Source organism: Saccopteryx leptura, chromosome 12 (genome assembly GCF_036850995.1).
Source record: "Saccopteryx leptura isolate mSacLep1 chromosome 12, mSacLep1_pri_phased_curated, whole genome shotgun sequence".
Classification (NCBI taxonomy): Eukaryota; Metazoa; Chordata; class Mammalia; order Chiroptera; family Emballonuridae; genus Saccopteryx; species Saccopteryx leptura.
The window spans coordinates 32,727,613-32,749,217 of record NC_089514.1 but is presented as its reverse complement, the minus strand read 5'-3'; the positions used below and the strand labels follow the sequence as shown (position 1 = coordinate 32,749,217).

Below are 21,605 nucleotides of genomic sequence, written 5' to 3'. Positions count from 1 at the left end.
CACTCCGTCTAGTCGTCAAACATGAACTGTCAAATTAAAATGAATGAATGTAATGTGTTGTATAAAATAATTTCTTACATGTTTGACGTGTGTGAAATATACTGCATAATTTAAGCAAAGAGATCTATTGATTAAGTGAGTTGTTACCTTTAGCAATAGCTAAATCAGCCTAAGAATATTATCACACACTATAATTAATAAGTAATGTATTAATAAGAAATTAAAGCCTGTCTCAAAAAGCATTTTAATTTTGTTAAATTGTCCCTCACACTCAGAGTGTTTTAAGGCGTCAGCTGATCATTGGAAGCATGACAAGGGTGCTTTATGTGCAAATTACTTAAATAATATAGTGTCTATGTCCCAACTGTTCATTGTATTTCCTTAATAGTAAGTATGATCTGGAAAAAAATTTTTGGATAACAACAATGCAGGAGATTTTAAAATATGTTCAAGATATAAAGATAATACTGAATAGCCTCTTACCTGGTACGGCTTGTAAAATAAGTTTTTGTGTAAGCAACCAGACACCCTAATATACCTCCAAGCCCTATTCATGGAGCAGACACCAGCCTCATGTGAAATTTAAGAATTGGAATATTTTTTAAAAGAAAGTTCTACCCGAAATACAACTGCTAGACTTAGTTAACTATACAATCATCACTGAAAATTAAAAACTGGTGAGTGCCGACAGGAAGGATGAGGCTCGTCGGATATTTTAATAGTTTTAACAGAGAAAAGCTCTTTACTGGTCACAGAGCCCCTGTAAACACAGCGCTCCAAGAAGCTGCTCCCCATTCATCAGAGTTGATGATAAGAGATGATACCATTTGTTATTTCTGCATCAAGAAAATTCATTTCAGGATTTTCAGAGCCTGATATATTTCGGTTTCCTTTCTAATTTATTTTTTAATGTGCTATTTCCATAGTCAAATTGACATTTAATTACTAAATCAAATAATTGCTGTAGAAAAACATTTTGAGACACATCAATATCCAGCCAGGTACACAACCTGTTTTGCTTTTTCTCCTCCTAGGATGCATCTTGCGTTTTATCAGTCCGGCTTTAAAAATCTTGGCTTTGAAACAAAAGCTCTTTTCAGCAGCCTGCTCTTCATCTGAGAGTTTGCTCAATAATTAGGCGCTGCACACAATACAAGATACAGATGATGTATTATAGAATTGTACACCTGAAACCCATATAATTTTATTAATCAATGTCACCCCAATAAATTCAATTTAAAAAATGCTGCAGGCCATTCACTTGGGAGGAGATTCAGCTATTGTTTTTATTTTAGTTACAGATAGTCCTTACCTCCACTATATAATTCATCACAGGGCAGGCATTAAACTGCCTTTTAAAAATTTCATTCTTCTAAGAAATACGGTCACTTTTCTTTACATGAGGCAGAAGAGAAACCACTACTTGGGGTTTTTTTTTCTATAAAAAGCAGAGGGTTTCTTCATGACATCCCCTATCCCCAACTGAAGCCACTTACCGAAACCATTTATCTAAATTGGAGTTAAATATCTTGATTTTTCATGTAATAATAACATGTTTCTTTTGCTTTTCTTCCTCCTTTAAATGTCAGTTGGAAAGTGGTTGCAAACCATTATGAACTGGTGATCAATAAACTTAGTCTCACAGAATGCTGCAGTTGAAAGGGGCTTTAGATGTCATCCTGCTTGGCCATGCTAAATATCCTTCTCTACGAAGACACAAATCATAGCGTTACTTCCTACTGGGATATGGACACAGCAATCCCCCCGACTCCAAACTCCTGACAGATCACACCAGCTGGACTTGGCATGCATTTGCTCTCCTGAAGAGTTCGGTCCTTTCCGTTATAGATAACAAAATTGAACCCAGTGAGACAGATTCAAGGCTATGGGACTAGTAAGAGGAAGAGCCAGGACTTGAATCCAGGTAATCGTGTATTTTGTATGAAAATATAAGGTAATACATTTGGTGGCTATACACTACATTATTACAAACCCACTACAGTAAGCTAATTATGTTGCATAACATCTTCACTTTAATTATCTCTCTTGTTTTTAGGATGAATCAGAATTTGACCAGATAAGCCACGTCCATTCTGTTATTACATGAAGTTATAATTACCACTGAATAAGTGAGTTGATGATAATTTTAAGAAACAAATCTGAAGTTTCTTCTGTTTAAAGAAAGAAAAAACTTGGAAGGTCAGAAGGAGACATTTTAGTCCTCATAGCTAGAGCCTCGAAGGAGAAACGCACATTTCTGGGAGATGGTCGGTCTTTTGCTGTCTTAGAACATGATGATCCTTCCTCCTGACTTTGCCACCTTTCACAGGCAAAGAAGAATACATATTAAGTGCTAAAAGCACTTCCTGCTCTTCTCCAACAAGAGGGAAAAAGGTCATTTGGACTAATGAGTTATTTCTCTCGCCAAGCCATGCAATCCTTTGACTGTCAGTCAGTAAGCTAAGGAAGAGCCTTCCTTAAGATGGCAATAGAGAATTCTATTCGGAGTACATATTATTTCATATCCATGAGTGTCCAATTAAAGCAGGGGTCCCCAAACTGCGGCCCCCTAAGGCCATTTATCCAGCCCCCGCTGCACTTCCGGAAGGGCCACCTCTTTCATTGGTGGTCAGTGAGAGAAGCATAGTTCCCATTGAAATACTGGTCAGTTTGTTGATTTAAATTTGCTTGTTCTTTATTTTAAATATTGTATTTGTTTCCTGTTTTGTTTTTTCACTTTAAAATAAGATATGTGCAGTGTGCGTAGGGATTTGTTCATAGTTTTTTTTATAGTTTGGCCCTGAAATGGTCTGAGGGACAGTGAACTGGCCTCCTGTGTAAAAAGTTTGGGGACCCCTGAATTGAAGTTTAACATTTAAGTTGAAAATAATTAGGAAATCAGCACACAATCATTTTGATTTTCTTTTTGTTTCTTAGGGGAAAAAAAGCAATGAAAGTTTATCAGTAAACCTAAAGCTAACCCCACAAGTTAGAACATGAGTTGCCCTAAGTAAGAAAGAAGAATTTGAAGATGTTTATCTTAGTGATATACATCTATATATATATAGATAAATGAGTAATGCCAAGGCTTAACCCCTTTTATTTAAATTATTCCAGGGGTAAATTTTAAGTTCTTCAACTCCCACCCCAGGGAAAAAAAAAAAAAAAAAGGAGATCCATATCTAGAATGTTCTTTCTGATTTTTGTAAATACTTCGTGTGTATTGAGGTAAAAAGATGCCAAAGTGTTGGCTTAAGACATTTAAGTTCCTCAACATCCTATTTACAGATAAGGTACCATTCTACTGCTAACATTAAGAATTGGAACATTATTTTAAAAGAAAGTTACACCAAAAAATACAATTGCTAAACTTATTTTCCCATTTAAATGCTCTTACAATCTTTTGTGCTCTCTTGAAATTTTCAAAAACAGATGATTGGGATTCATGGTCAAGAACACCTCACTGAGCCACAGAGCATTTAAAATGCCTTTGTTATATAAGCTACTGGAAAAAAAATCTGTTCATACAGTTGATGAAACTTATTACTCTCTGTACAAGATTTTTTTTTTTTACGGGGACAGAGAGAGAGTCAGAGAGAGGGATAGATAGGGACAGCAGACAGGAACGGAGAGAGATGAGAAGCATCAATCATCAGTTTCTCATTGCGACACCTTAGTTGTTCATTGATTGCTTTCTCATATGTGCCTTGACCGCAGACCTTCAGCAGACCGAGTAACCCCTTGCTTGAGCCAGCGACCTTGGGCTCAAGCTGGTGAGCTTTTTGCTCAAGCCAGATGAGCCCACGCTCAAGCTGGCGATCTCGGGGTCTCGAACCTGGATCCTCGGCATCCCAGTTTGATGCTCTATCCACTGCGCCACCGCCAGGTTAGGCTGTACAAGATATTTTGATGCTACAGAAGCATAATGATAGAATTTAAATTGGATGAGGAGACCAGAAAGGGAGAAGCTAAAGGATGAGTTCAAGAGAAACTGAAGAAATAATAAAATGTGGTGACCTGAAGTGATTACCTCAGTAGGTTCAAGGTGTCGTGATCATTTCTGTTTTGTAAACTGCAGTTATTGCTTAGGTCTCAAGGAGAAAATCTGTTTTAGGTCCAATGGCAGCATGAAGTTTGAAACAGGAAGAGACAAGTACCTCCATATGTAAAGTTCTTCCAATAGTGAATTTTGCTAAGAATGGTTGGTTAGAGAGTCCTTTTTTGGTAAATGAAATAGGAAATGGAGGGACATACTCAAAGAAGATAGAAGTTCTAGGGACTAAAGTTAAAAAGAAGAAACTAAAGAAAAAGAAAATGATATCTGCAATTTAGGGGAAAATGGGGTCAAGTCCAGAGGAAGAGTCTTTGGGAATCTCAAGTGGAACTCCAGAATCAGGGCAGATCCCAAGTCTTAGGGAGATGACAGGGCAAGAAGCACTGCAGATGGCAACACTGAAGGCATCTGATAGCGGGACTGGAAAGCTCAGAAAACAGCCAGGGTGAATGTACTCAAGAAGCTGGAGGCCCTCTGGCTGATTAAGAAAAAAGCCAGATAAGTACATTCAAGGGAGATTTCCTCACAGAACCCAGGGAGACAGACTCCCGTGAAAACATCTAAGGAGGGTGCAGGGAACTGACTCTCAGATGACCTTAGATACTGGAGTGAGTGCACCTAGTGCTTTTTAAAACGAATATTTGTGCCCTTTTCACGAGAAGTTTACATCATAAAACTCTATTTTCTTATCAACATTAGCAGTGGAAAATACTTTAAAATGCAAAGGTGTTTGTGGGTTTGTTTCCAAGCAGCAGGGTAGAAGAACACTGGCCACTTTTGTCTTACTGTGAAACAAATCTGGGGGTAGAAGGTCCCAGTTAAGGAATAATTTGGTGCTAGCTGGAAAAACAGTAATCCCAATTTGAGGGCTATATGAAGAAAATGAGGTAAGCCAGGAATCACTCCTGCAAGATACCTAGGAACTTTCATTTGGCTTATGGCCATTTTAGCTTGTATAAATTACTGTTCTTTTAAAAAGATTTTTGATTTGTCTTTACAGACACTTTAGTTGACCCAAAGTTGAGAAAACCAGGCTACCATTCTGCTAATGTTCCTCATCAAATACAGTCAATATTGTGGGAGCGGGGGTGGTGGGATGGGGTGGGGTGGGTGAGGAGTGAGGTGTAAGAGGGATCGTAAGATTCAAAATAAAGAAATACAACATTATGAAAGCTCGTGATAGTAACTGATTATTTGAAAATAACCAATAGTTTGGTCATTAAGTATTTTCCTCCCTGATGAAATACAATACTTCAAAGGTCCTGGCATATTGCTAATGGACATATTTATACATATGAAAAACATTTTTAAAGGAACAATCAGTCATTCAAGGGTCCGATAATCTTTCCACTATAAAACAAGTGCCATCTAATTATTTAATAGCAAAACATATCAATTTGGTTTTGCACAAAAATCATTCGAAAAATCATCCACACTTAGCCAAAATATTTTATGACCATTTTTCTACGGTTACATTACATAAATACTGTTTTAAAATGATTTATGTTAAATGTACTTCATGTTTTTTCAATGTTGTAAGTAAACTGTTATATTAACCACACTGGGACAAGTTTTACAAGTGGCAAGCCAGTAATTGGATAAGGGGAAACAATAAGTTAAAAACATAAATTATTTTTAGTTTAAAAAAAGACATAACTATAGCGAAGGAAAAACACTTTGAAAATAATGGATTAAGAACTAGAGAATCAGAAGTTTTAGAAGATTAGAAAAGCAAAATTTAATTTTTTTCAGGTTGACTTAAAAAATCCACACACAACTAAAAAGAAAAAGGAATATTGGAAGCAGACATTTAACTGACTCCCCAAAAGGGATTCAGATTTACAACCTAAACTCACCATGTTCCTTCCCAGCAGCCATTTTTCTGCTGATAATAAAATTGTTGGCCTGTTTGGTCTTCCAGTTAACTGTTCCATTTATGCCATCAGCAGAGCTTAATAAAAAAGCTTTTCAGAATAAAACAAATGTACAAAAAATTACATTAATATTAAATTAAAATGACTCTCACAGATCACCTACTATTAATCGGGATCCGATTCCTTCCAGCCCAGCTAGCTGTTTAATTCAATTCCATAAATATTGGTTTCATGTCAAATACAAGGAATATATGGTGATAGCAGATAAGTAAGACATAGTTCCTGCCCTCTGAGGAGCTTACAATCTACAGGGATTTATAATTCATGTACAGAAATATATATATAATAATGCATATATAATTATCACACATAAATATAGTAGAAAGCTACAATAGTGCTGCAAAAACACTGAGGGGGAAGCAATTATCTCCAGCTAGGAATGTTGCTATAAGTTTTAAGTGTCTTCTAAATTCACAGTTGAGTTTTGGAAATATTACTCTGGTAGTAACAAAGAGAAATGGGGAAGGGGGTACTAACAGGGGGCTATCTCTGGAATGGCAAGTCAGTCAGCCCGTAAATCAGCAGTTGAAGCAGAAGGATGTGAAGGTAGGGCCAGTTCCAAGACATCATGGAGATAATAGAATACTTTCCAAATTGCTGGATGGGGCTAACAGAAGAATCAAAAATGGCTTTGAATTTTTGATCCGAATGACAGAGCAGTGGTATATTTGGAACCCCAGCCCCTAAAAAAAGAGTTGGTTTCACAACAAAGATAACAGATTTAATTTGGAATACGTTAAATTTTGGATACCAGGTAGATATCCAGGTGAAACCGCCTACGAGGAAGATAGAAATAGAGCTCTGGTTCACAGGAGAATCTAATGGGGCTTCAGATACAGATCTGAGGTCATCCAGAGAAATGATGGTTGAAGCAAAGCCCCAGTGCAATTCCTTAAAGAGAGCATGCTCTCAGGCAACACGTATTAGGCCCTCATGTACAAAGGACCTGGATAAGATAGACACTTATGCTCTTGACCCATTTGTCTACCATCATACAAACTACCAGTCTTACTGCTTGTTTTCTTATTTTTCATCCTTACTTTTCAGACTTGATATTTGGGCGCCATTTTTCTAACTACAACTTTGGGTCTCCCTTTCTCTGGCATCTCAGGTATGTTTTCTCTGGGTTCAGTCCAAGAATTCCCCCAGGGTGTACCCCATAGTTTTTGTCCTAGCTGCTGGAGCTGAAATACAGCATGAAGGAATGCACAAAAGTGGGAGGGACAGCTAAGGTAGAAGAATGTGTTAATAAATACATTTACAAGCAAAAGCCAAGGGTGATCCAGCAAAGAAATAAGAGACAGGCAGTCACAGAGGTTGGACAACTGAGCCTGAAGTGTCACATATGTCAACAGAAGAGACATCAAGAAAGAGGGTGTGATCAGCATCCTCAAATACTGCCAAAAGGTCAGAGGATGAGAGCTTAGAAAAGATTGCTGGATGTGGAAAATGGGAAGTTACTAGTGACTCCTTTACAGTGGAGTTTCTAATAAAGTGGTAAGAGTAGAAGCCAAACTGTAAAAGGTCAAGCTGCAGAGGCAGAAAATACAGTTAATCTTCCAAAAACACTGGCCTGGAATAGAGAAGCAAAGAGATAGAATGATACGGTATACTGAAGCATGGAAGATGGAGAAGGGTTGGTTATTTTAGTGCAGGGGAACAGATTTTGTGCGTAAGAAAAAGAAGAGGAGCTTACCTGATGAGAAACTAGAATGGGTGGGCCCAGGCACCTCTCAAGTAAAGAAAATACTCCATGAATCAGAAAGTAGGGACAAGTGAGAACAGAAACATTTGTTGGGGTGCAGGAAGCAATGTTGAAAGGACTCCTCATCTTACTAAATCAGAAACAAAATGTATATCTCCTTTTCAAACTCAATTGTAAGTAAAATTCTGAACTTATACTAAATTTGAAAAATACAAAGTTACCTTCCAAAAATGGAAAAAAAAAAAAGACGCAATTCAAAACCAAAGTTATTAAAAACAAACCAACAAAACCTCAGGCGATCATTTCAATGCTACCTGGGAGTGGAAATCAAAGATCCTACTGCCTCAAGCAGCTAAAAGACTTGGTTGGTATTCAATTTTTAAAATATGTAAGCTTAAGTTACTAATTTTATATCTACTAAAAGGCCAATCTTATGGCTGATTTGTCTAATAAATGGTTGATTCACTTAATAACGGAGATTATGTCCTTTTAAACCTACATGAGAAATACAGTAGTCATTTCCTAAATAATTTAAACTAAAAATAGGGTCAGAAATGTTCACAGATCTTGTAGCAAAATACTGGACTCCCAGGGTTGTGCTGATTACATAAGACTCACCTTTGCAGCTCTCAAAAAATACATACCCGCACGTACACCCCCAAAATATATAATAAAAACATCTAAAAACACATACTCATGACTTTACCACGGAAAGTCTAGTTAGGTATGTTATACAATTTCATCAGGTGATTCTTACACACAAGTCTAAACTCTAGAAAGCTGAGAGAAGACCTACAGATCCCAAGGGTATATAGGACATTCAACTGAGTCACATCCTATCCGCCAAATGTAGGGCTGACATTAGACATGAAAACCTCACCCACATTTACCTCCAACTGGCCCGGAGAAGTAGCCAGTTTGGAAGAACAGGTAAGTCACTGCTGGACAGTGGGAAGTTTCAGTCTACCAAGAGGAAGCAGCTGACCAAATTCTTCTCTACAACTTTTCAAAGAGAAATGACAAGCAACAGTTAGATTTAAATCTATCCCATCACCTGGTCCTGAGCAAGATGCTTGCATGTACACTGTCTCGCTTAATCCTCACATTACCAACCAAATCTATTAACATGTCTGAAGATTATAGAGGCTTGATCTTAAAAGAGAATGGAGCAAATCCTGCAAGCAGTCAGGATTCTTTAGAATTCTCCACTTTTCCATGGATTGGGGAGTTACCATAAAGAAACAATAGTTTGAGTGTCCAGACAGCACCCTTTTTGTTCCTTCCTTTATTCTAGTCCAGTGGTTCTCAGACAATGTTATGCATGAGAATTACTGTTCAGAGTTATATACACAAAACTGCACATATTGTACTTTTAGGGCAATTTGAAGAAATGACTAGAGTCACTCTATAGGAATTACGTTTTTAACTCTCGGCTGTTAGAACCTGACTAACCCAGCATGAGATTTAATGCTATTCCACAGCCTTGCCAGGTGAACCAACATGGCGTGGCTCACACTTCCCAGGTCTTACATAAGTGCAGTCTAGTCGGCTTTTACAGGATTCAAAATACCAATGATTGGGGCCTCAATTGTTAACAAATAGAGGCAGGGTAAAATAGTGCAAACACATCCCACAGATATCACTCTGTTTTAAGGTCAACATTGCTTTGAGCCCATTCATTTCTTAAAAGTTCATATTGATCCATCTAAAGTCCACTTTGACCACAGAAGACCACAGCCCAATATACCTAAATAAAAGACAAATTTTATGGCTCTACTCACAAGACAATGTCACTAATGGCGAGACAGAATGCCATGGATGGTGTGTCTACTTAAACATTCAAGTCCCACACCTTGAGGGGAAAAAAAATCTCACTAACATGAAAATAACCATTTGTTTTTAAAAGTGTGGATCCTTGCATTAAAAAAATTACTGTAAACTTAACACTGACAAATGCAGAACACCCACTGAAAAAAACTATTGAAGTTTGATTTTCATTACAAAAGGGCTATAGCATTTTTTTCTGTGAGTACAAATTTTCTCAGTGAGGATGGGAAAATATGACTTTATTTTTAAAATAGCCTATATATAACTTTCAAGATTAATTCTAATGTGTAGTAAAAAAAAAGTCAATCTGTATAGACTGGTTCTTGGACTCTTTTCAAACATAATGGAACATTGGCAGAAATCTTGAAAGGAACTCCACTGTGCTCACGAGTTCATGATAATCTGAGCTGCAATTGTACCTAGGTGTGAGCTTTGCTCTCATTCATAAACACTGAAGCAAAGAATAGCATGCATACTGCGTTTACACAGCCCCGACTAAGAAGACGTTCACAAAATTAGCTGGCATATCAAGTTTATTCATTTCCTCAATACTCCCTCTCAAAAATCATCAAAGCTGGAAATTAATCCAAAGGTGGCTGGCATGCCTTTAAATTCCCTAGAAACCATAAGGTGCTTAATGTTTGTCTTAAGATTCCATGATTCATTCTGAGTCGTGTGGCAGCATGACTACATTTCATCTGGCCTGGGGCAAGCACTCACTCAAGAGACATTACTCTTTCCCAAACTTGAATAAATTGTGGAGTATTAGAGGAGGAGTTTGCTACTTAATAAAAGCAATTGAAGAGCTATGAATAGTGACTGATTGCTGATGAGCTAATCAGAATGTCAAGGGATAGAAATAAATAATAACTCACCCCAACATCATTGTCCAAGTAAACAGCAGGATATGCCAAGTGAAATGTAATGTGATTAACACACTCATCTTAGAATCAAGGTGAGTCCACTGTTTTGTTTCTATTCATGTTTTACTGGAAGGGGACCCTCACTTTTTTTTATAAATTGGATGCACCCACTCCCCTATGTCACTCCCTTGCTCTCTAGATTTTCTCTTCCCTTCCTTTATCAACTATCCACAATACTTTTTAAACTGTCTTATTATCTTTCTATTTTTCTCTACTACAAATTGCTAGCTGACATTGTTACTAGCTACCATGTTTTAGGTGCTAGGTGTGAAGCATCACACTAAGGGTGCTAGACATATTAACTAATTTAATCCTGTTATCAGTTTTGCAAGTAGGTATTTATCAGTGACATTTTACAATGAAGATAAGAAAAATCTTAGGAAATTATGCAGATTATCCCAGGTCGTTAGTTAAGGAAACGGCAGAGTTGGATTTTGAACCCATATCTTGACTGACTTCACAGTTCATGTCATCTCCTCATTATCCAACCCCCACATGGTTAAATGGAAAAGCAATTTGTAAACTATATATTTTAATGTAATATGAGATGTTTATTATTATTACTAGTAGGTCATCTTCCATTTGTTTTTCTTTTCAGAAAAAATAAGTTTCCTCTGACTGCTGGATTAGAAATAGCTAGCAAGGGGCCAGTGACATGGAAATTAATTCCATGCCCTAAGAACACATGTGCAACACACACACACACACACACACACACACACACACACACACACACATCCCTCATTAAAAGGAGATAAAAACGTTAGTTGGAACCTATGGAGAAGAAAAAGGATTTCTTGAGGAGAACTCTTCACCCCGACCTCTAAAGGGAGTCAGGGGAAGATATTCCTCAAAGAAGTGCAATAGCAAGACTTTAAATCAAGAATGCAAGAGTAAGAAGCCCCCAAAGTTTGCTAAAACAGATGATCCTGGCAAGGTATAACATAAGTAACTATTTAATACAATGAAAAGTTATTAGAATTTTATAATTTTATCACAAGCTAGGTAAGAAAGGAGGCTTCCGGGTGAAATAAAATTGGAGTTCAGAAAAATAGTGTTTAACACGAGTCTCTGGACGCAGCGTCTGGATTCAATCCCAATTTCTGCCCATTGGGCAAGTTAGTCAGTGTACCTCAGACTCCCCCTCTGGTAGGGACAGAACAGTGCCCACTTCACAGTATTTAACAAGATAACACACGTAAAAACCTTAGAAGAGTGCTTAGCACAGTATTAAACAAGATAACACACGTAAAACCCTTAGAAACTGTGAGCTATTATTCCATTTAATCTTTGACTAGTATAAAAAATTTTACACTTCTGTGTATGTTCAAATGAAAAACGCTGTTACTACAGTTGGCATAACAAAATATAACACTCTTCTTTTTTCTCATGGATCTAACACACATAAAAAATGATAATATTTCTAAGGCAGCGTGGAGTAAACACTCGAAGCATTTAGCTTTGTTTAGAGCAAAGTCAATGGCTCAGGGGCTCCAAACATCCCAAACTCCACATGGCCTCTGGGCCAGCCTCTCAAGGCTGAAAAGATGGGATTTTAGGTCTTCTTAATTTAGTATTGGCCGAGGCAGACTGGTTGAGAGCTGCAGTTTAACCCTTTTGAAGAAAGCCAGATGTAATAAGAAGTGAGTTATACTGCTATTTGTACCATCGGACTTCCATAATCTCAGGTGTTTATTCTGAAGAAATAATGCAACAAAAGCAAAATGATATGAGCACAAAATTCAACTTTTCATTACACATATTAAAATTGAGAAGGAAAGGTATATAACGGCAAAGGGAGAGTTACCTACTTCTCTTGGTAATTTTACTCTTTTGCACAAATATCCCAACTAAGGCATATACAGAATTACTGGGTTTCCACTGCTCGGAAATGATACTATCTGTATTTTATTTCAGAAATATTAGATCTGTAAGAAGCACTAGTGGGACCCATAACAAAAAGGGTACATAATATATGCACCCCTATAATGTAATGTCCTCATCGGCAAAACGTTGCACTGTTTTGCAATTAATAAAATGAGTGAAAGCCAAATGACAAAACAGTGTGTAAACTATGTGAAATCCAGCGTAACAGTGTAATCTAGTGGAAGATTAAAAGGCAAAGCAAAGCAAAGCGTAAGAGCTACTGGGTTAAGGAAGCAAAACTGTAGGGGGAAAAATTTGTTCGAAATAAAAAAAATCATAATGCTTATAAGATTTTTCAATTAAGCAAACTCTGAAAGAGAAATACTCTCATCTTGACTGTTTACTTGAAACTACCATTAATTTTCTTTTTTATAGAAGCCACACATTTGCATTGTAATTCATTCAAACAGTATAATCAGGGGGGTATAAATATGAAAGCTCCCTTTCATGTATCTATTGCCATCCCTCTAATACTGCTCTCAATAGTCTCTGCACCTTTCCATATTCTTTGTATATGCAAATATGCTTATACATATTTACATATAAACACACATTCTTTTTTACATATTGTGATCACGCTTTTTTCACTTAGCATATCTCTTGCACATGTCTGCATGATACCACATTTTAAGGTAGCATAGCTTTTACATTATGTGGCTCAATCGCAATTTCTTTTTTATGAGCACCTTACACTCAGCCTGTCCACACTAGGAGTCCTGATCTTTCCCTTACAGTGGTCCCCCTCCAGCAGTCCTCATTCTGTGAATGGCACTGCCACAAGTCCTCACGGATGTGAACAGAAATTTAGAAATTGCCCTTGACACCTCTTCCAGCCCAGATTCAATCCATGACCCCCTCCTGTTGCTATTTACTCTTCAAAAGCCCCTCCTATCACCATCACCCCATCCTCACCCAAGCCCAAGAGGTCACCATTGCCAGCCTGGATTACGAAAGAATCCTTGGAGCCGGTCTGTTGCAATGTATTCTGACCCTTTCGACCATTCCTGCACAAAACAGCCGAAGTGCTCTATTTGAAATGTGAATGTGATCGTGTCCTGTTTAAACCCTTCCAAAGATTTTCCAGAGGTTTTAGGTAAAAGATTACACTCCTTTAAGTGGTTTAATGGGTCCTGCAAAATGTGTTCCCCTACCTCCTTTCTAGCCTTCTTTCATATTGTGCTTCCCCTTCCCTCCCGGTCCAACTTCACTGGACTTCTTCCAGCACCTTTTACTTGCCCTGTCAACATGCCCTGGGGCCTCCACAGAGCTCTTTCTTTTCCGTCCAATATACCTTTCCTCTTTACCTCACTAACATTTACTCATCCTTCAGCCCAAAGTACTTCTTCAGAAGAGCCTTCCTTAATCCCTGTCTGGCTAAATCTCCAACTCAGAAATTCTTGTAGCGTTTGTAGCACTTATTGTAGCTCTTAGGGCACATTTCTACGTGTGATTATTTGATTAATCTTTGTCAACCCCAATAATGCAAATGTTCCGTAATGGGAGAGACTGTGTATTCCCTGGCAGCTCCCACGGAATCTCAAAATCAGGCGACATTAAAAAAAAAGAATAAAAGAATTATTACTTAGTAAAGATGACCACTAATGTGTCTAATTATTCATTATTACCATCAAGGCTACAATAAACATCCTTATACTTTTCTCTTTGAGCACTTTTACAGATACATCTATAAGCTAAACTCCCAGAAGTAAACCAGCTAGACAAAAAATCACATTCATTTCAAATTTCGATAAGCACATGTAGCAACCTGTTCGGTTTCCACTTCTGCAGTACTGGTCTTTGATTAGAATCAACTCTATTAACTACAGAAAATGAAAGATGTTAAAGGTGCTACACTGATTATTTCACAGGAGAGAAAAACCAATGTCATTTTAGAGCTTAATGAGAAACACCAATTTCCTAAAGAGAAAAAAAAAAAATAACCTTGGGCTATTTTTTTTCCTTCTGCATTCCAAGGTAAAACATCAACTTTACTTCTATCGCCTATTGCTGAAGAAATAGGGAACTAAAATATTTCAGTTAACTACTATAGTAAAACTAACTGTGATCCCTGCTTTCAAATTCTCAGGGAACCCCAAATCTCCATAATAATCGAAGGGGTGAGCAGATGAATGAGTGAAAAGCTGAAGAATGGGAAAGAATTTACACCAGAGCTGCCTAACTCCTAAACATTTTTGAAATGAGCGGCTTCGTTTGTCAGAAAAGAAAAAGTCTGTCTTCCATGTCACAACAGATGCCGTGGCGACTCCCGGGGTACAGAATGCCGGAGATCTATTCTACAAGTCTGATTAGTCCAAGGCAATTAAGCAGAAAGTGAGACGTGCTAAAGATGAGCGCTTTTTAAAATAACAAAACACACTGAAATCTCTATGGCATCAATAGTGCATATAAATTTTCAGATGAAGATACAAAAAAAATCCTATCAAAGTAACCCGGGAAGAGCACTTTAGCTTGACTAACGTATTGTTTTTTTGAGAATGCAACACTAATAATCATGCCAGTAACTCATGTTTTGAGGCTTCCTATTCATTTCTGAAATGTGTTCTCGAAATTTTAGAATTTAAACATTGGGAATCACACACTTCCCAAACCCAGGAGCAGGAGCAAGCATTGCATTCAAGGAATTGCAAGTAGCCACCTGTGGATAGGTGAGCCAGCAAGTACAAGCTAGAAGCTCATCTCTGAGCCTTTCTCTCTCGGAAACAGGAGCTCAGCCCAGGACCGCCTGTAGCATCTTCAGCAGGGAAGCCAGCCATCAGAAGATGCCCTGTGAACTCCTACAGTACCACAAAAGTGCACGGTCCTTTTATAAAAGATAGAGAAAATAAGCAGACACTTATTTCAACATGAAAAATATACTTTACACAGAGGCCATATTTCTGACCTAACTATTTGGGTAGAGGATCAAAGTTCTGGAGTGTGGAGGGAAGAGATAGGAGTAAAAGAAACAGGAAAAAGTGGGTTTAAAGAGACAACTGAAGAATGTTCTCTTCTTTCCTCACATCTCTCACGGGCAGCCCCTTAGTTTTCAAGGCTCAGTGTATAAAATGGTTCTGTGGGGTCAGAAGCATTCCAGGTTATCGCTTCTCAGGAGTGGGATACTCCACAAACTAATTTTGAGCCATCACATTTTCAAAGTTAGATTCGGTAATCAAAAGGAACAATCAATAAGCAGGTGGAGAGGAAAGAAAAATCTGCCCAAGACCTGTCTGAGACACTGAGAACGTGCCTGAGGCAGCCAGAAACCAGGCGAAACTGGAATAAAAGTGCAAAGAGCACAGTGTCAGAAACTACTTTTGATTGACAGGTTTTATTTTCTATTGAAAATAAAGCAAACAATTTGAAGTATTGCAAGACTACGTAAGGGTGGTGAGGGGCTACAGAAGGAAGAATTGCCCCCCATGTTCCTCTGTGTCAAAGGACCTACCAGCCCAGGGCTGAGATGTCCTGGACCAGCAGCCAGCAGCGACCTGCCCCCCTCATCCCTGGGTACCCCCAGCATCTGTGGCCACTCCACCCAAGAAGCCTGCTCCGGGCAAGCTAGAAACCCCGGGGAATGAGTCCCTCTAGAAAGCAAGTGAAGGCCAGGACGCTTTGCACAGGGGTGAAAAAAAGAAAGAAACCTTTAATTCTCTTCTCAAATTGTCATGTTTGAAAAGGAATGAGAGGGGAGGGAGGAATGTGCTCAATTGCCCTGTTGCAGCAATTTTCAAGTTGTAAGAGATCAACTTGCAACACACAGGTCTATTCTTTTTAGACAGTTTATGGAGGGGGGAAAAAAATAAAATGTTTCCATCACAAGTATCTTTGCTGTCCTATGTTAAAATGTTATCGCGGCCTTCAAATTAAATATTCGTTGCAAGAAAGGTGACTATTTCTGATATTTTAAAAGAACAGAGCAAGTAAAGATGTTGAGTTGTTTCCCTCCCTGAACTGCACTGTTAGGAAGGTCTCAAGTTGAAATCCATCTCCACCTTTCACCCACTGATACTAGCTCAGCTTTCTGAGGCAAACAGAAAAGTTCATGTCTACTTTCAGTCTTCAAGCTAAACACTTCCAGACCCTTTGAGGAGCGCTCCTATGGTAGGATGACCAGACCCCTCAGCATCCCCACCGTCTGCTCTGGAAGCTGTCTAATTTGTCAACATCTCTCTTTAAATGTGACAGGCAGAAATGGACACAATACTACAGATGTGGTTCATCTGAGCAGGGTACTATTCATTTCTGTGACATATGGACACTATACTATCACCAGAAGCTAAATTTAATTTTTATTTTTTTGCAGCCACATCATGCTGCTGGTTCATATTAACCTTTTTCCTCAGAAATTGCCACCATATAACATCACCTCCATCCTCACAGTTCAGTGAATTATGATACATTTACTAGTATAAAATATATTTTTGCACAGCATTGCAGCCTATTTAAACCTTATTAACTCTAAGTTCCGTTATCTATTTCTAATCGCTTTTCAAGTCATCTATGGATTTTAAAGCAAGCACCCTTCATCAAAGTCATTCACAAAAATGCTGGAGAAGAACAAGGCAACGGAGGTTGAGCCTTCACAAGGGACCACTCCGAGACCCAAACTCAGTAACCCACACACCTGACAGGTGCTGGCAGCCGCTCACGCTCACAAAGCAATCCTGCAAATCTACACACCAGTTCACACACAATAGTATCTTAAAGCCTTGACAAACGCATTGTTGAAAGAAAATTCACTTATCTTTCCAAACAAAGTGTAAAAAAAGTCTACCCCTATTAAAATTATAGTCATGTAAAAATATATATGCACATGCTGATATCATACCAGAAAGGTGGGAGCATCAGCACAAATGCTCTCATGTCAGACTGCGGAGACTGTTTTTTATTCAATGCTGCCTTTGTTATAGTTACATTGTTTTAAAAATTAAAGACCCAGGAATTTTGCTTATAGGGCATTTCGCTTGGAGACAGTTCATGTGAAACAGCTTTAAGAGATTGAGGCTCTATCTGATCCCACCAACCTGAAAACCCTAATAATCTGAAAAACAGTCATTTCAAAAAGACTTGTTGATTCTTAGAAACACCAGCTGCTTTAGGCTTAATACTTCTGGAAATCAGGGAGATAGCAGACTGGATCCTGAAGGTCAGAAAAAGACTGGATGTTTTTGTGTCTCTCTGTCTGTCTGTCATGTCCGTCTGTCTCTGCTCGATGCAAAAGATGGAAAGAAAAACAGAATCATCATGTTAATATTTCTCAGGAGATCCTGATTAAAACAGAGCCCCAGCTCAAGAATCTCTAACGGACACACATCATCTGTGTATCTAGAGTCCCTTTTAATATTAAGAGTAGAATCTGCAATAGAATTTACACTGGTGTTTAAAAACTAAGGTAAGGGTGAGTTGACAGAAAAGGGGTCTGACAGAGTGACTGTGGTCAGTTAGTAAAGAAAAAGGAACAAAGTGGTCATTTTGGAGAAAATGTGATCTATAAATACTATACTCATTAGAATCCCAAATAATTTTAATATTTGATTGAGAAATTTGAACATGTCAGGGTTTCTTCACTATTTCAGTATTTGGTGAGAGCCTGGTTTTCAGCAGTGGAAAACCAGTTAGAAACTGTATACATGTTGTCATTATTTCTTTGAAGCTGTCTCTCACACCAGTATTTTTCATTAGAGACAAGTGAAAATTCCACACAGCATGGAAATACAATTTGTCAACTATACTAAAATTAAAGCTAAATATATATGAGGTAAATCAACAGCTATTGCATTATAAGAGCTATGGCTCTTATAATAAATGAATAAAATTATCAAATACTAAGGTCAGTTAATATATGACCACTGAAAATTTTACTTTGCTTAGAAATAAATTTTCCCCCTGTATTGAAAGTTAAGCCAAATGTATGTGGTAAATCAGAAGGCTCATAGATCCAAATAGCAAATTGTCATTTAAAGTAGATAAACTGTCCAACTAGAAAGGCTGGGTATAATTTGACAAATGAAAATTCCACTTTGTTTTGAAATACAATTTTCCCACTATCAGAGAAATTAAGCTAAATATATGAAGTATATCAACAGCTTCACAAATAAATGGCAAATTATCATAAAATAGATAAAATGCCCAAATAGAGTGTCTAGTTATTATTGATAGGTGAAAATCCCACTTTGTTTTGAAATACAATTTTCCCACTAAACTAGAAGTTAAATATAGGTGGTAAATCACCAGCTTCATAAATCTGCAGTATATTCTCATTAAGATGGATAAAAATGTTCAAATACAATCCCAGTTATTATTGATAAAACAGATAATGCATATTAGCAACTCTTTTTTACTTTACATATAATCTTGTGCAAATAGATATGAAATAGTCCATATTGGGAACACATATCTGAGAAAATCCAAAATTCATTTATGATTCTAAATGTCAAAAAAAAGTGTTTAAAATTGTTTATTAATTTTTGGGGTAGCTTTTAATGTTGTTTTTGGGTAGCTTTTAATGTTGTTTTGCTATAGATAACACAAAAAATGTAATCTAAAGTATTATCTATTAACCTGTTTTTGTTTTTATTTTGAATTATTTGTTGTTTTAGATTAAAAAAGGTTAATCAAAACTACTTATCTACTAATGTTGTTTTTTTCCCCCTGAAAATTCTATTTCTCAGGCAAAGTAAAATTATTTCATATGTAGAGGAATAAACACAAGGAAATATACCAAAATGATAACTATATATGTGTATGTCAGAACAATGAAATCAGAGAAAATTCTCAGTTCTTTGGTTATAAATCTTATGTACTAGTGTACATTTAACATTTAAATTAGAAAAGGTAATATTTCAGTTTTGAAAAGTCTCTGAATATGTAATGTTATTTGACAGTTAAGTCTCCTTGGAAAGAAAATAATAGAGAAAAATTAATTTGATCTAATTTTTAATTTTAGAAATTATAAAAATGCAGCTCTCTGAAAAATACATATTAGTTAGGTACATATATATGATAGAGAAGGTCTAAAAAAGTAAACTCCATAATGTTCACTGCGGTTATCTTAGAATGAAGAGGTTACAGGTGATCTTGATTTTCTTCCCTTTTTTTTTTTTTTTTCAGGTTTCTGGAGTATTTTCCCCTGAATTTTGTGCAATGAATAGAAATTACTTATTATGATAAAAATAATACTAAAGCTTTTCCTTTTAATATAAAAAATCCTGGATAACATTTTGAAATAAAAAATCAATTGGTTCAAATTTGTTCAAACTTCTAAAGTCTTGGGACGATTTTCAAACTTGAAATTTCCTTACCATCTATACTGATTTTTAATTTCACTTTTTAGAAAAGACTATTAGTTAACAACTGGGTGAAGTAACTTTTCTGGATTAAAATAAAGCTAAGAATTTGAGAGTCCGGTGGTCAACGTAACAGTACTCCAGCAAACATAAGAAATCCTGAAATTCCTCTATCTCACAGAAAAGGGTATACATCCTAAAGATTAAAAGGCACTTCTAAAAAGAATAATTGTGTTCCCCCAAGTTCCTAGAAAAACATCTTTCATTGTTAGAAATCTGCATTTCATTCATTCATATATCTAATGGTCAATATATTATTTGACAAAAAAGTAAAATCTCAGTAATGTGCTACAGTTTTGTTTATTCCTACAAAGGCTCGCTTTAAGTACAATCTCTGCCACCCTGTCATCTATCGAGAGTAAAATTTTTATTTATCCTTCCGTATAATCTATTGCAATATTACTAAAATATGCTTAATTTTAGCCTTCAAATACAAATGTGTCTCATCCGTTTAAGGAACCTTACTCAGCTGTAAATAATTTGTTTTTCCATTTTAATTTAAACTTCTTTTACTCAGATTATCAACAACAGATTGTCCCTTTTCTCAGCGCCTAACACTTTGGGGCGCTTAAATGGAAATCCGCGCTAAGGTTTTTTATTCAAAGCATCCCTCCTCATCTGTTTTACATGAGTCTTGTTAACTCAGTGCAGTTTTCTCTAAGGTAGAATATGTAAAGTTTATACGTAGAGATACACACAAATATTTGTGGCTCAATCTCGGCAACGCGCCTGAAAGGATTAACATGAGGTTGCCGTGACTAAATGTATTCATTCTCCCTACAAGATTTACAAAAATCTAACGTTGCAGGGAAAGCTACGAAACCCTCCCTTGTAATCACCACCAAAGGGCTGTGGCTGCGAGCCTCCGAAGCCCGCCAAGCGCATTGGAGGCATTCACAGCTGCTTTTAATTGTTTTTGCTTTCTTGAAATAGTGCACTTGGTGGGGCAAATGGTGCCGTTTGCAGCGTCTCTAGCCCCAGCCGGGGTTAACCCTGACTTGGATTTCTCCTTAGTTCCAGCATTTCGTGATGCCGCTTCCCTGATCTCTAAAACCTAGGACAAACGAGATATCCGCCGCCGAGAAATGCGCTTAGTAAGGGGGGGGGGGGGGATTAGATGTTTCAAATACACATTTTTATGTTCTCTCCAGATTAGACTCAAGAAAAGGACAAAAAAAATGTGTTTGGGTAGAGGGAGACACAGCTTGACACCCATTTCCTATGGCTCGCATCTGGGCCGCAGAGCCCCATTGGTGGGGTAAAGAGCCCCCCAGAAAAAAGTGGCAACGACCCCCTGTTCTTTGCTACAGGAATCGGGAGATGTCCACCACCGAAGCTGGAGATGGGGGGTGGAGGTGGGGGACAGTGTTGGGAATGGAATTGGGAGATAAAATTTCTGCGTTCTCTGGGCAGGGAGGGGCCCGCGGGGGCGCGCAGAAAAAAGAAGGGCCAGGGGTCAAGCCTGGGAAGCTACACAGAAGGGCCGGAAGTGGGGTGCAGGGAGATATGGACGAAGGGTGCAGTGGGGCCCAAGGCAGCAAGAGGGGCTGACGCCCAGAAAATCCACCCGGGTACCCAAAACCTGGGTGGGGGATGGGGAGGCGGAGGCCTGTTGGCCTTGGTACCTCCTGTCGCGCGCAGGCCACTAACCTGTCAGTAAGAAGGTGCCAGTGGTTGAGGGGCTCATCCTGCGTGTCCCCCGACCCTGTCCTGTCCAAGCAAGAGGGTCGCCCAGCTCCCACCACCGTGAAAACTGCATTCTTGGCCTGACTAGGCCGACAGTCCTCGATTCTCCCCTCCCCTCCCTTTCTTCTTTCCTTCCAGCTCGGCCAGTTCAACATCAGCATCCTGCACCCCCTCCTTAATCCCGTGCTCCCTCTAGCGGCGGGC

At 37.9% G+C, this 21,605-nt stretch overlaps 1 protein-coding gene across 3 annotated transcripts in view; it reads right to left on the bottom strand.

The window, feature by feature from the left end:
- The window catches only part of SGCE (sarcoglycan epsilon), a 70,384-nt gene extending 48,823 nt beyond the window's left edge, over positions 1-21,561 (bottom strand). The window contains exon 1 of one of the 3 annotated variants that reach the window (XM_066354176.1): positions 21,366-21,561. In XM_066354176.1, the coding sequence (XP_066210273.1) occupies positions 21,366-21,474 (109 nt within the window). In that variant the 5' untranslated portion in view covers positions 21,475-21,561. The remainder of the gene's footprint in view (positions 1-21,365) is intronic. The other 2 variants (XM_066354174.1, XM_066354175.1) reach the window with 2 other exon arrangements.
- Positions 21,562-21,605: the final 44 nt, after the last annotated feature.